Below are 15,536 nucleotides of genomic sequence, written 5' to 3'. Positions count from 1 at the left end.
TTACCCACGGGTTTAGAATCCGACAAGAGTCACTGATAAATCTTAATGCATGGCAAGGTCAACCCCGTAATACTGCAGGTCTTTGAACTCCAACATGTCATTTGTGTCAAATCTTTAAAAAACAATGCCCTATTCTTCCTTTATTCAACTGCTTCTCTTTGTTAACAATGTTTCTCTGTGACTCGTACAAATATAGTAAAATGGCTTGTGTTCAGAAGACATCTTCTGTCCTTCTGTCCTTGAATAAGACAGAGAAAATAGACAAAAGCTGTTCTAATGCTCATCCTGACCACTCACCTTTCTGTGGACGTTAGCTCATTAATTTTATCTTCCTAAAACGCTGAATGGCTTCACGGTGCTGTCATATCAAGCTAATGTTGGTTAGTATGTTATTTTGCTTTCTAGTAGTGTATTCCAGTGACACCCTTCATGTGCCGTGTCTTATCATCGCTCCTGCATTCAATATTTGATGCTGTAGCAGTTGAGTGCAATGCTCCAAGCACACAGTCACACTGCCAATCCAGCAACCCCATGAATATGGAAAAATGAAAGCTAAGCTGCCTCATGCTGGCACTGGCTTGACCCAATATGTTCGGCTCCTGCACTGCCTTTAGCTTTACAACGTAGAAACAAACACCTACATAGTTACTGTTTCTGTAGAACATCTTCAAGGTTTCCTTTGAGAGTTATCAGATGTCCACACCACAAGACTATTGACAGGTTCATTGATGTGGTAAAGGCATTTGAGAGACTATGAACTCCTTTTCAGTCATCAAAAATGAATTTTCTCATAGTTGAAAAGCTTACTCTATGAAACACTCTTCACCCACAATACAACACTTTCTATAGACAGCCCAATAAGAATAATTACCAGTGAGGTTTTAGCACATATTCCGTTTCAGTGCTTGGATTTGAAGTTAGTGATACTGTAGCCTGCTGTGTCCCAACAGATGATGACTGTAATATGAGACATTTCATAATGTCTCTGCTTTTTATCATTCTATTCCATCCAAGGAGACACATAACCAATTCTAAGATTATATATAAATATAATACGTGTGCTGTCCTCCAATCAGAGGTGGCAGAATAGAATACCCTGCTCATATTCAACACACAATTACACTAATGACAGCGCATCACCGGGGCCTCATGATCCTGCATCAAAATGAAGATATTCATCATGGTAATTAGACAGCTTTTCACAGGCTGTGTGTGTGTGTTTGGGCCGCACACCGGACTATGGAGCACCTTAGTTTGATGGTTCCACACATGAATAAGTCATATCCCAAGGCTATCCATATTTCATCAAACATCCTCATCTATAATGGACGCAGTTCACCAGCTGAGGCTCTCACCTGATAGGGGCCGTCTCATCGCCCCTATCCAGCCACTCCTGTGGAGGGATGATGTACATGCACCACAGACCCCAGTTGTAGCCATGGGCGGCGTTTGCGTACTGCTGCACCTCAAACGTGTTGTACTTGATGTTGTCTATGGCGGGCAGGATAATGCGGGTGTGATCCTCCTTCATCCGGGTCAGGATAGGTTCAGCCCTTTGGATGAGAAAAGAGACAGGAGTTAAGAGCTGACTTTCGGGCTTAAGTATGCAGAAGCCTCAGTGCACGGTTGTGGAAGGTGAAGAAAGACAATGAGAAGATAAGAGTCTGCTACAGGTCAAATAAGAGTTGTTCTTACTTTCATTTTGTCCTGAGGAGGTTTGAATTATTAATAATGGTGGTCAAGATGGCCTGATGGTAAATGTAAAGCTGTGAAGGTGAAAACACATTGAACTCAAAGGTATTTAGTCAAGATCAGTATAAAAATACCAGGAGTAGCATCTATGGATGACTGCAGACATCGTCTCAGCTTTCACTCATATCGCTACATTTACAGCGGCAGTGCAGTCCCTCACATCAGCATTTATTCAGCAACAATTTGCATGATCTGCTTCCTTCCACTGTTCATGACGTGAAGGTCTTGCAAAATGAATTTTCCGTGGGACAACAAATAATATCATATTTTATCTTGCCTGCTCATGAAAACGAGATGTCAAAGTGTTAAACTTATCCTGGCGAACGGCTTGATAAGAGGTGGAACCTGATAAAGCATAACACACAAGGTGAACAGAAAGGCTTAGTCTGCTCCCGAGGAAAAAAGATCCACTCTTTCCTTTTTCACTCTGTGCAGACAAAAGTTGTTTCAAAAACTACCATATAGCCCTTTGCACACTTTTCATCTCATGGCTTTTGCTGCAAGGCTGCTTGCTGGCAAACAATAAACGGAGAACACATATTCAGAAAATATCTTAAGGTTTCGAAGGCTAGGCATGTTACAGCTAAACCAGGGCTCAGGCTACAAGAGTTTTGGTACAATTTACCCCCACAGCACAGACCTCGCTCGATACCTGGGTTCGGCTCAGATTATCTCACAGCTCCCCTCCTCTCAAACATATTTGATGTTTAGGATCTAAATTCTGGATGATTACATAAGTACTTTCACAACTACAAATGAGAGAAATTACTCTACAAGAACACAGTACAGGTGAAGGTGCTGTCAAGCAACGTTGAACCTTCTCGCCCTCTCTCCTAACAGCTAACATACCACTGTAGACAGATACTAAAACTGACAGTTAAAATCTCAGCTCCAAGAATAGGCAAAAAGCGCGGTGTGTCTCACCTAGCACGGTCTCAACCATACACTCAACCAGTACTGCAAGTCATTCCTGCTTGTTCTGCGTCGTCTTCTTGTTTTGGTTTGATTGTGCAGTTAGCAGCAAGTTGTTGTGTATTTAATTTAATATTTTCTGATTCACACTACAGTCTGGTAGATGGAGGTGATGCACTGACAGGCTGGCTTAACAGCCGTCTATCAAACCATCAGAAGAAATTATACTTTTATCAATGAATATAATCATTATAGATAAGTAAACCTACACAAACCAAACCTATAAACCATTTAAACAATATGACATTGTTCAGAGTATCAGCGCACATTTTTAAGTCCAAGCTGTCTTCATTCTGTAGGCTACAATAAAAGCAGTTTTATTAATAGGTCTTGAGCAGCAACACTTAACCTACTGAAGTGATATTCAGCATGATTGCTGATTTCTGAAGCCTGTGTCTCCGTATTACTACAATGGTTTTTCATCCATGCCACATTTTGTATAATATCATCAGTTATTTAAAACCTTGGCCAAGGGCAATGTGGTCTCGAGATCCATATGGAATGACTCAAATGCTGCCAGCACTGGCTTCATTTCTATAATCTTCTCGTGCTAAGAAATGATCTCAACCATAACTTCAAAGGCAGTCTTCATATGCTCAGTTCTTCACATCACATACTTCTAAATTTTTAAAAAAGTGGCTGCAATTATAACATGACAGATGTGTCTCTTAAGGATACTCCTACACTCCAACTTCTGCTCTATCTTCCCACCCACTGACTTTCACCCTCAGTGTCTCGGTCCTGACTCCCACCCTATAATCGCTCTCCCCACCTTCTCCTTCTCCTCAAAAAGGGAAACCCATTTATCTTCTAAAAGCAAGATGACTACTTATCACATGAAGGTAAGGGACTGAAAGTACCGGAAAGGATCCAAGCTGAACAACGGGGTGACGTCAGTAAAATATGAGGCGATACTTAAAAAAAAAGCCATCATTTAATAACTTAAGAGAGGATAGTAAAAGCAGTGCACCTGTCATTCTGAGAGGTGGACAGATGGCTCCTTCTGTGCTTACCCAAAAGTCATATAACAGCTACAGAAACCTGATTTCTCTCCAGAAATTTGTGGCTTGTGACTAGTAGTGATCATGGTGCAACCAACAGAAATGAATGATATGTTCAAGAAAATAGTTACACATCTTGGGGATATACATGAATTAAACAAAGGACATGCAAAATTATTTAGCAAGCTTCATCAGTAATCTTGTACTGTATGACAGTGGCAGACCATTAATTTTAACAATGTTCTGTTATCAGCTGCTCCAGAAATAAATTTCAACGACATTTCAACTTCAAAACATCAATGTATAAAATATGCAACTGTCTAAAATTTACATTCTACGCGGCAGCAGAGGACCGAAAAGTTTCCTGAGCTGTATATCTGATCTCTCTCCAGAGTAGGTAAATCCTTCCACCAGGAAGGACCCTCGTTCTCAACTTTCAACAAGTTGGAAAGTCCTAATTCCTCATCCAGCTTGATTTTGGCCTATTCTAATATTAATATTGGATGAATATTTAGTATTACTTGTGTCATGAGCTCGCACAACCTAGTTATACAGTCATACAGATTGTCTGATGAACGAAAGATGATGGTGTTCGTTTTTTTCTGAGCACCTGTGACTGTCAGTTCCAGGTCTGATGAGTACTGTGGCAAAAGCAAATATATATGCTGAATACATAAATGAACCAATATGAAATACTGTTTCAACAAATGGTGTCCAGTCCCTAGAGTTCACCTAGTTTTGCAAGTTCTACATTTTTGTGTGCTATAAAAATTATCAGTCTTTGAACTGTCAGCCATGCCCATGTGAAACGTTAGTAAAAGAGCAGTAATTGAGCTTGTTTGCCTCAGGATTTGTCTTGTTGACAGTTTTACACGTGTTCTCAACAATGGCGGTTTTGGGGACAAGCTGCCCTTTCTGGGCTTTAGGTTGTCGACAGCTAGACCGCGTGGCATCACGTGCTCTGGCTCTGTCTTGAGACTGAATAGCTTCCACATTCACACAGACTACCTTACTCTGGTAAAAGAATGAGTCATACGGTTGTGACTAGCACAGGCATTGGACCGTCAATGAAAATACACTCATTTCGCAGTCATACCACTGTTACCAGAGAGCACAACAGACAAATCAGTGTGCTGATCAGTCTATATGAAAAATAAATTGAAAACTTAACAATGCATGTGAAAACAGAGTGTTCACACTGAACAAAATGCTCACACTCATTTAAATGATACAAATGTGTTTATGCCCGCTGGATAATAAATGGATTGAATGGTTAATATTAAAAAGTACATCTGAAGATAAATTGCTTGGATTATTTTTCAATTTTAATGCAGCAGTATTCCTCACGCGGTTGACATGGTTAGCAAAGGTGTAGATGCTTCTAAATCTCCCTTTACACTTCTTAACCTTTCTGTAACATGGCAGCCTTTGACCTTGATCTCCCTGCATCTTGGAGCATCACAAACCATAACCCAGCTGTCAGCTTCTTTACCTCCAGGATCCATGAAACTGAAAAGATACAGTAAGAAATACACAGATTCTGACAGAGTTGCGTGTGTCGTCCCTATTCCTGCATCTGACACTTCATTTATATAAGAATGAGCACTTTATTCATCCACATCGGACCAAATCATACTCAGTTCTGTTTAACAATAGGATTTCCCCTCCTTCCAATGATGACCAATCCAATATTGTGAACACATGCTGACCCGCCATCTCGCCATTCCTAGTGTTCACTAGAGCTGAACCCCTTTTGATTTATTAACTCTACGTGGCAGACTGTTTGTCTTTCATAACAGCAGACACCTTTCTAGAGTTTCACATCAGGCTGCACACACATTTCGGAGAATTAAACAAACAGAATGGCGTGTCACACGAGCCAGGATAAATATCACGGTACAGTCTTTATATCTGCTTGATTCAACAAACCAGCCTCACAGGATATGTCACGGTCTGTCCTACCTTTGTCCACTGCTGATGTAAAAACCCTGCAGCTCTCCTCTACGAGATTGCATTTTTTATTTAAATTTTCCAGATTAATGGATCTCAAACTGGGATGGATTCTCAAACTCAGAATTATCAGATAATGGGATCTAACTGTGCTCTGAATTATGCCCCAAGAGTAGCAGGGCCCTCGGTGCCTAAAATAAGATGTTCTTTAATTCTGCACTGGACTTAAAGCAACAGAACACGGACGGAAATTTTACATTTTGGTGCACTGTAGCTTTTATGATTGTCTTGAACAATTTATGTGAGAGGAAGCATAAGAATGGCACGGCAAATTAAGCTGAATGCTTGCTATTAAGGAGATATGAAATGTCTCCTTAATAGCATAACATAATAGCAAACCATAAAATGTTTTATAAATATACACTTTAATTCTCTTAAATCTAACTATGGGCAGAACAGTGGCGTGATGGTTAGCACCAATGCCTCACAGCAAGAAGGTTCCGGGTTTGAATCCAGGCCCACTGGGCCTTTCTGTGTGGAGTTTGCATGTTCTCCCTATATCTGCGTGGGTTCTCTCTGGGTACTCCGACTTCCTCCCACTAGGTTAGTTGGTGATTCTAAATTGGCCGTAGGTGTGCATGTGAGTGTGAATGGTTGTCTGTCTCTCTGTGTTAGCTCTGCGATAGACTGGCGACCTGCCCAGGGTGTACCCTGCCTCTCGCCTGACGACAGCTGGGATAGGCTCCAGCCCCCGCGACCCTTCACAGGACAAGCGGTTACAGAAGATGAATGAAATCTAACTACAGTGTTAGCCCCTAACCTAGCTGTGATAGGATTACGAGAAGTATCTGGAGTATTATGCTGATCTACCAAAGGACTCCTGGACAGTTAAAAACATCAGCATCAAAATCAATATAGTAGAACCACATGCATTGCCTCTTGTACCTGATGACTTCACAGTTTATTTTAATTTAATGCATAAATTCATGCTTGGTGTGATTCAGTGTCAATACCTGCAGCTTACATCTTGGGTTTCTAGTTATGCATCTAGTTATCCTAACTTGCATGCAGTTCCTAAAAGAAAGTTAAAACATTGATGTTTGAGTTGTAATTGTGATTCTGTCACAGCACGATTTGAGTCAGTCAGCATGAAAGAGCAAGGCTTTGGCATATCATCTTCAGATATCATACTTGATCATGTTACAGTTTTCGCTGGATCTTTCCTGCTCTCCGAAGGATAACTACTGCTATTTTTATTTAAAAACATATAGTACGCACAGTCATGACTGCTGAGGGTGAGTTTGGAGAAGAGATGCAAAGAAAATGTCTCAAACTCACACAGATTTATATGGTACTCTTTGTATAAAAACACATATGTATGTTCAAGTATGCATATAATAGTTCTTCTGTTTTTTTCCCCAAGGCTTTTTACTATAAATCATATGCATAGTACTGTACAATATCTGAACAATGTTATTAATACCATGACTGGTATTAGCTTAGGAGAGACACATTTTGACTAAACAATGTATCAATAATTACCCGAAAATGTGTCCATTATTAGCAACTCTTTAAGAGGAGTTAGCTGACACTGGGTTGTGAATCACATTAGTCAGTTTTACGGTGTTAAAATGAATTCTGAGAGTGTTAATTCATGTTCCATATGTGTGCATAATGCAGAATCCGAGTCTGCAGCGCCTTAAGCAATGTTTAAGCGTATTAAATCTTAATATGTGCTTTACATTCACAGTCATTTCACCTGGCTGAAAGGACTGTGAATGTAAAGCACATATTAAATGCCGCCAGTGCCCTGAGGCAGAATTCAAAGGTGAAAGGTATCCTCCAAGAATTTCAATTGATTAAGCTCTGTTTGTTTGTTTGTTGTTGTTGATGCAGAAGCATAAAATGGGAAGGATTCACAGGCTACAATGGTCGATTCCACGCCACCTCTTAATTAATTTGCTCAGATTGTGGTTGATATGATAGGTAGCAGAAATCCCTGTCTTTTCTGTGGTTTTGGATGGCTGCCTGGCCTGTGCTCTTTGAAGCACTCAGTATGGCTGCAGCCTTCCTCCTAATATCCAGACAGATATAAACAGTGAGCCACCCCTAGCCTGACCCGTAGTTTGGGAAGTGATGCAGAAGAAGCACCGTGGATGGCAAGCAGATACAAACTTCCCCAAGCAGAAATGGATAGACGAAAGGGTCCTCCGAATGGCAAGCTCAGCGCCAAAGCCACGCCAGATGTCTCTCCTTACAAGAACAAATCCACCAGTGTTCACCTGTTTAGATGTGAACCAAGTCACTACCAAAGTCCAGTACGCTAATTGCTAGCACCCCTCATCAAAGGCGGACCAGCAAACAGCATATCAGCACGCAGTATATCCCCTAAGTGTTCTGAAGAATATTCTGGATAACATTCGTTATTGTGTTAATTTACTATATTGAGCGTTATCTATGTAAATCATGAAGCTATTAACTATTTCAGTTGATTCACAGCGTTAATATATCTCCTTAGCCTTCATGGATTTATTTACTACTTAATACCACTGGTACCTGCATTGCATAAGAAGTAGACAGAGCTCAATGATATTAAGAACCAATATCAAATATACGTAAATGTGAAAACATTCCATATTTCATAATTACAGGAGGCACAGGGTGGTTTTATCCCTTTCTTTTATGAATTCCATCCGTTTGTCTTGTTGTTACATACATTCACCAGGTCACATAGCACGAGCATTCAAAATTCATCAGAGTGTTGCTTTGTGAAGCATGTAATTCATTACAACCGCCCTGCAATGACGATCTTATCTTCAGCACATACTCATGGAGCAGCTGCTACACTGTTAATCATTAATCGTTGATAAGCTGAGGTTGCAACTGTGCAGGGGCTTCAAAACCCAAGTAAATATCAATCTCCCTGTGCCTCCCCTCCGCAGCCGCGTGGTTGAAGTGTGGCATAGCGTTGGTTCTAATTACAACATGCTCTCACTTCCTGCTATCAATCCTGCTTATTTACATAGCGTGCAGAAGGAAATGGGTCCTGTTTGGAGCATAATGGACAACTACTGTCTCCACGATGGATGGTTATAAAGCGTCGGAGGATACGGGCTGTGAACATTTAGCTGATGCAACAGCACATTAACAACAGGCAACAATTTCATATCCTCGTATTAAAGCTGAGAAAAGCCGTGGAAACCAGACTCCAACACTCCTCCTGTGGAAACCGCTCACTCCACATAAACCAACACAGTGTAAGGAAATGGGAAACGCCTATCCAGTGCACTTTACGGTATGATACAATTATGTTTGCTTTAACAGTAATGTGATCTAGCAATACATTTGAGCAGCAAATGTACAGCACCCCAGGGGATACACCGTGCCAATGAATCATAGTGCGGCAGCTGAGAGTTGGCAGCATTGTCTCTGGCTCAGTATGCACAGCCAGTGTGTGCACAAGGTCATTGAGAGAGACTCACCACAACATCTAGAGGAACCATCCATCTCACTTATCACTGTAAGCGTCACGGTGAATAATTATATTATGATAAATAGGTTTTCCATTCTAACAAACAGAAAGTGTAGATACCACGAGTGAATCTGTCTGAATAAAGTAATGCAGAATGTCTACAGGCATACAGTATATAATAAATGCGCGCACACACTTACACACACACACACACACACACACACACAAAACGAACAAGCTTCTTGAAGTTGCCTGTCATCTCCGCTGTCGCTATATCCCTTTATCCAGAAACAACTTGTAAAAAATCACAGGGATCATTCTTCTCTGCTTTTCATCGACTCCTGTATATAAAATCTCGCGCAATCCGAAGCATCCAAACAAAACAACAACAAAAACCTCTAGGGCTGCACGTTGTCAAAGGAAGGGGGAGGTAATGTGTGGGTGAGCATGTGTGGGGGGATGGAACAGAAGAGAGAGGTGTGTTAAATCACCCAATGGTAGCAGGTGAACTAATTCAAAGGAAATCTGCAGGCACAGCGCTGGCATGTGGAAGGGGGAGGCTGGTGACAAGGAGGAACACTACACGGTCATGAGTGGGTTATGTGGGGGCATGAAAGGCACTTCTATTTCTGAGCAAGAGCAGATGGGGGAAACAGATGAGGGAACCACGTCGGTATCAGTTATCATCCCTAATGCACCTAGGTAATGATGCAACTTTCTCTCCGAGTGCTGCTCGTTGGCTGTGTGACCAGCCTGGCTTCTGGGCCTCTAGTTCTCATTCATGCTATGAACAGCCTGCCAAGAGGATTTAATAAAGTTTCATCAAATCATTGCTTTGTGAGCATCACAAGGTCACTGTTTGGATGCTGACTAATCCCTGGTTGTATGATTTATATTTTTTTTATGTCAAGGTCACACTCGGCCTGACCGTTACTGCTTTCATTTTGTTCAAATGAAAACACTGAGCATCTTATCTACTACGACTATTACTTATCTACTGATATGTCTGATATGTTTTTATTCCATGAAACTATGCTTTCACATTGTAACCAGTCTGGTTCAGTTTATTTGTCTCTACATATAGACAGCACATATTTAAATGATGAGCTCTGATTTTAAAAGGTAGGTTACATGTACAGTACAGGAGTATGTAAAGTTCCAGTGTTAAAGAAAAAAAATGACTCTGCTATGTGGATATACATCTGAATAGCTCTCTTGACCAATATGCATGCCCATTTGAAACATTTCCTGTCTACAGTCAAATCAAGTTCTTGTTCTCAGTATTGGACCAGGATGTAAAAATCTAAACCTGTGAGACATGAGTCAAAATTCATCATGAATCAGGAAGGTATGAACAGGTAACATATGTTATAATTCTTTTCGATCCTGAAGCTTACTTGGTTATATTTTGGCAAATATTCTTATGGCTGTTGACCGTTCCTGTTCATATAGTGGAGGTAACAGCAAGGTGGATTATTTAACTCTGATGAAAATGTCTGACTCAGATTATTATGAGATTGGTGTGCTGCACTCAGGAGGGAGTTCAGTTGTGCTATGCTTGGCCATCTTTCCCTGAATTCATCCCACCCAGAAACCAGAAGAGAAATCTAGAACGGACCTTGCTCAGATGCTTACTCATCCAGTCTTCAATCCCCCAAACTGCACCCAGACTCAACTGGGCCATCCAGATTAAAATCAAACACCTTTCTGGTGAGCATGTACTTTCGCTATAACATACGAGAGAAAAGGTCCTCTCAGCTGCCAGACCACTGTTAGCTAACACATTACCACAGACAGATATTAAAACTGACAGCTAAAATCTCACCTCCAGTTCTCTCTGGAGAATAAACACAATGTGTTGAATGTCTCCCCGACCATCTCCTCACCCACACAACCTTTGTTTTAACAGCAGCCAATGAGAAACAAACCTTTGAGGCTAAAGTTAACTAGCATACTCTATAGCATAGCATTGATATTGAAAGTCTCACGTTCACTTCTCACTCCATTTGCCTTCCAACCATTTGATCATCAGAGTATTACAAATGGCTGACGGTGAATTTGCATCACCTACCTGACTGGACTCCATTTTGTTTACATCCACATTTGCTGTGAAATCACACAAGGCTTGGCACTACATTCAAACTAATATCACATAGGGTGGGGTGAGCTATTTTCAAATCTTGAAGTGTGTGCAAGTTTGAGATAAGAGACAAAAATATGTGTGTTTCTTCTGCAACCTGATTTACACATAGAGTGCGATCTTAAAACCCCCGTAGTCTGAGCGCACACAAGTGGTGTGACGGTTGTAGCAAATCGTGTCCATCCAGTTATCCGAATAATGCGTTTATATTTGTTTATATTCCTCGTATCTATTTAGGCAGCAACAAGGAACTGCATTCAAACAATTTAGAACCAAATTGCAAATGATTACATTCTGTCTCTTATTCCTTCATCCCTGCTTGTCCCTTTCCTGCTTCCCATGCAGGCCGCTTCCCAGGGAATAAAAGCTACACTTCATCTTCAAACACTGACAGCACGACAGGCTCAAATTAGGTGCCAATTACATCTATTTGAGTGACTTGTTTGCTGGTAAACCTAAGCAGCAGGCAGACATTGGACTGAGACCCCCAGAAGTAATTTCATATCACAAAATGAGCCCAGAGCCTGCTAGTAAAATAATGTCGAAATGCTCAGCATTTGAGCTCCCTCTTTAATTACACTCACTCTCTTTCACAGAGTTTGGCTCTCTCACTCGTCATAAGTGTGTGTTTGCCAGGCAGGTAGTGTCATTTTAATTGGGATGTCTTTTTATCCAGCTGTAACCAAAGGCCATTACTCAAAACTTAAAAGGAAACGCAAGAGAGAAAAGCTTACTAGCAAGAACCTCTTGCTAATAATAAGGGTCATTCTGCTGAAAAATACTGTCTCAGCGAGAACTTGGTCAGGCACAATGTCAAAATGCTTAGATCATACTAAATTGCACATTTCAATGCTAATAATCTTACACGATATCCCTCTGTGGTAAAAACATATAAAGCAAAGCACAAAGGCAGAGGTGAGAAAGGACAGAGAAACAGCTCAGACCTTCTCGTGTTAAACATGACCTTTTCTTACCAGCCAGTGTTGAACTCGACATGAGCATCAAAGAAGCCAACGACAGGAGCCGTGGCAGCGTTCCAGCCGTGTATTCTGGCACGGATCAGGCCCTCCCGCTTGCTGTTCCTCACAATCTTTACCAGGCCGGGGTAGCGTTTGTTCACATACTGGTCCAAGTTGAATTTCAGCTCGACTGGAAGAGAGCAGATAGGACGGTGTCCTCGTTTAAACGACAGTGTCAGCGCATTAATCAAGTAGCAGTAGGAAATGACAACGTGTTTCCATGATAACACACCACAGAGCTGAATGATGCTGGTCTTATTTTCCATTAAAATGTCAAGACTATAGAAAGAAAAAAAAAAAGAAGAATCGTTTTGACACTTTTTAAATTGTTTTTATACTTCTGGCATATAAAGTGCACACATAAGCAGAGGTGGACAAATCGCGTGAAAATGCAATCAGTTACCAACCAGCAACCCCTGGGTTGGAAAATGAAGCCAATGTCAAAGCAGCAAAAAACTGTAGTTCCTCAAATGGCCACTTGAGGGATGTTCAAAAACAAGCAAATACTCATAGAACGCCGTGTCAGGAAGATAATAATAACTATTCAACTGCAAAAGTTTAGCAGCATTACTTTCTGTCAGAGGTGCAACTTTCGCTAATGTTAGGTTGCCAGCAGTTAGCAATCTGCTAAATCAATTGACAATTTTAGAGTTGAAAAGAATTGTAGTTTGGTTATATCTATTTGCGCTACAGTTTAAGATCTACAGTATATTAAAAATTAATAGTGTATTTTAGTGCATCAAGTTATTTCTTTGGTAATCCACTTATTTTAATAAAAGGATTTCAAACTGAGGATTAAATCAAAGAATAACTCCAGAAAGTCAGCGTTTGTTTGATAGGCTGAAATAAGACAATGTTAAATGTTAATTCACAGTTAACTCACTGTCTAATACATTCCTCTGTTGATGTCTTTACTCCCGCTGGATCCAGATCTTCGCTTCCTCTGCTCTCACACATGAGGCTAGCTGTCATCACTAGAAACAAAGTTTGCTGGGTAAACAGCCCGTTGTGCAAATCTGTACTTCGTTGGAGGATAGATGGCTGTTTGAGCTTCTCCTGTGAGTTACTGCTGAGCGCTCCACTTTTCTGAAGGCGAGATTAATAAGGAAGCTTGTGGCACACCGGCTCAGAACAGCATCCACACCTAGACTCTGACTGTGCCTCGCCACATAAATCAGTCAGGGAAAGTATAAAAAAGGCGACCTAATCCCCTGTCTGTGTGATTGAGGAGACGCAGTGAGTGGAAGGATTGTCGGGAGTCTCTTTCTAGGTGAAGGTCTTAAAATATAGTAGTGACTGCAGCTGGGAGAGAGGGGGAATTCAGAAGCACTGACCCTTGAAGCAAACAGGCGTTGGGATTTGACATTAAATTAAAGCAACCACCGAGTCATGGGGACTTATTTCTGCCTTTTTCTGTCTGTGGGTATGGTATTTCCTATTTCAGTGGTCTGCTTGTGTTTGACATGAGATTGTGTAAATTTGTAGTTAATTTGAATTTACAGGCCCGCAACCTTTCTGTGCGGGGTGTTTTCCACAAGTTTGTGTGTTGTTCTTCTCAGTGTTCGAAGACCAGCAGCTCTAGGTGGTGTGAAGTAAAAATGACTCACTTTGAATTCCACTGCATGGATTCAACATGAGCTCAAAAGCTTCCAAAATACAATTCATTGTGCAAGATTAGTTCCTAATCTTTTTAGCTTGTGACTCATTTCTCTCTCGCTGTCTATCACTAGCGCCGCTGAAAAAGAGAAATCAGTGTCTAGTTGGATCCATTTATAACTTGCATGTCACAGGTCTGTGAGTTGCTGGCTGATCAATTAAATAGTGTCTTTCCGTTCTTTTCACATGGTTTCAATAAAAAAAAATGAATAATGGTAATAATTTTTATTATTATTTTAAATTTTTTATTTAATTTTTACATCTTTTATTTTGTCTCTGATGATCTTGTCCTCAAATTTTACCTGTAAGCCTTGAGGGGAGACCCCAAACCTGGGCTGGAGATCATTGGACTAAATGACCGAACTAACAAACATACAACCCAGTTCAACTGCATCTTATGTGACATAATATTTGTCAAATACTATATTTGTCAATATACAATATAATAAAATACCATTACCTTCACTGATGATACTTTTAGTATTTTGTGATAGGATGGGCAACTCTTTTGTACCTCTTCATCCACAAAAAGTATTTCATGAAATCAAAAGTGAAGCATTACGTTTAAAACACCATCTCTCCTGAACTGTAGACACGACTTTGTCCATTAAAGTTAGACCTCTTTCATCGCGCGTGGGGTAAAAACTGAATATGCCATGTGTATTTAATACTAACATCACATAAAATAATTTATGAATAATAATGTATGAATAATTGGACCGGCTGTATTGTAAGAAGCAAGCTAAATTGTAGCTTAGCTCCGTTTTCTCTCATCGCAGCTCTCGGGCCGGTGTAAGGAGGCTCCTTCATCATCAGCTTACCCTACAGTAAAAACTATTAGAGTGTAATAATTATTGGGCTTTGCCGGAGAGAAGAAAAGTTATGGGGCTCCCCATGATCCTAGCAAATAAAACGTTGGACTGTATCCACCGGAGAAGAGTTATGGGGCAGGGAATACGTTTTAAAGCAGTGGCAACATGGCACAAGAGGAATAACTATCTTTCATTCTGTGAATTTAAATGAATGCATACGAGACTGGCGACATGGAAGATTATATGTCCTGTTGTAGATGACATGATTTTGTGTATTTAAACTCAGGTTGAGCCTTTCAATTATTCAGTTCAATTACAAAGACTCATACATTCTGCCTTCTAAGTGCTCACTTAGAGCTTTATAAAAATGAACCTGCAGGATTTTCTGTTTCTGATCCGTTGTTGTGTTAATGTCTGCTGTTTTAAAAGGAGCACGTTCAAGAGTGAAGAGGTTTACTGTTGCTACACAAACCACAGGCCACATTCATCTAACTGTGGATTTATGGACTTGTCTTAGACACTGATCCCGAAACTAGTCGGAAATCGATCGCTTTCATCGATCACGGGCAGACTACTGAAGTTACCAAACGGCTAGGCTGGCTCACCACAAGTAACGTGATGAAATATATATTTAACTGCTTCTCATCCTGACATAATCACTGCAAGGATGTTTTAGAGTACACCGCAGCTCTGCACTATATGTGGGAAACATCTTAGCAGTTGGCCTGTGTGGAAATAATGCAGCATGTCTACCATATGGAG

At 40.7% G+C, this 15,536-nt stretch overlaps 1 protein-coding gene across 1 annotated transcript in view; it reads right to left on the bottom strand.

Moving 5' to 3' along the window:
* The window catches only part of galnt9 (polypeptide N-acetylgalactosaminyltransferase 9), a gene marked incomplete at both ends in the record, with an annotated part of 84,826 nt that overhangs the window by 42,694 nt on the left and 26,596 nt on the right, over positions 1-15,536 (bottom strand). The window contains 2 exons of the mRNA XM_084552022.1: positions 1,356-1,553; positions 12,262-12,436. Coding sequence (XP_084408148.1) covers positions 1,356-1,553; positions 12,262-12,436 — 373 coding nt within the window. The remainder of the gene's footprint in view (positions 1-1,355; positions 1,554-12,261; positions 12,437-15,536) is intronic.

The sequence above is a fragment of the Chelon labrosus genome (genome assembly GCF_963514085.1).
Source record: "Chelon labrosus genome assembly, chromosome: 9".
Lineage (NCBI taxonomy): Eukaryota > Metazoa > Chordata > Actinopteri > Mugiliformes > Mugilidae > Chelon > Chelon labrosus.
The sequence above is the reverse complement of the archived record's forward strand: the minus strand, read 5'-3'. Positions and strand labels throughout refer to the sequence as shown.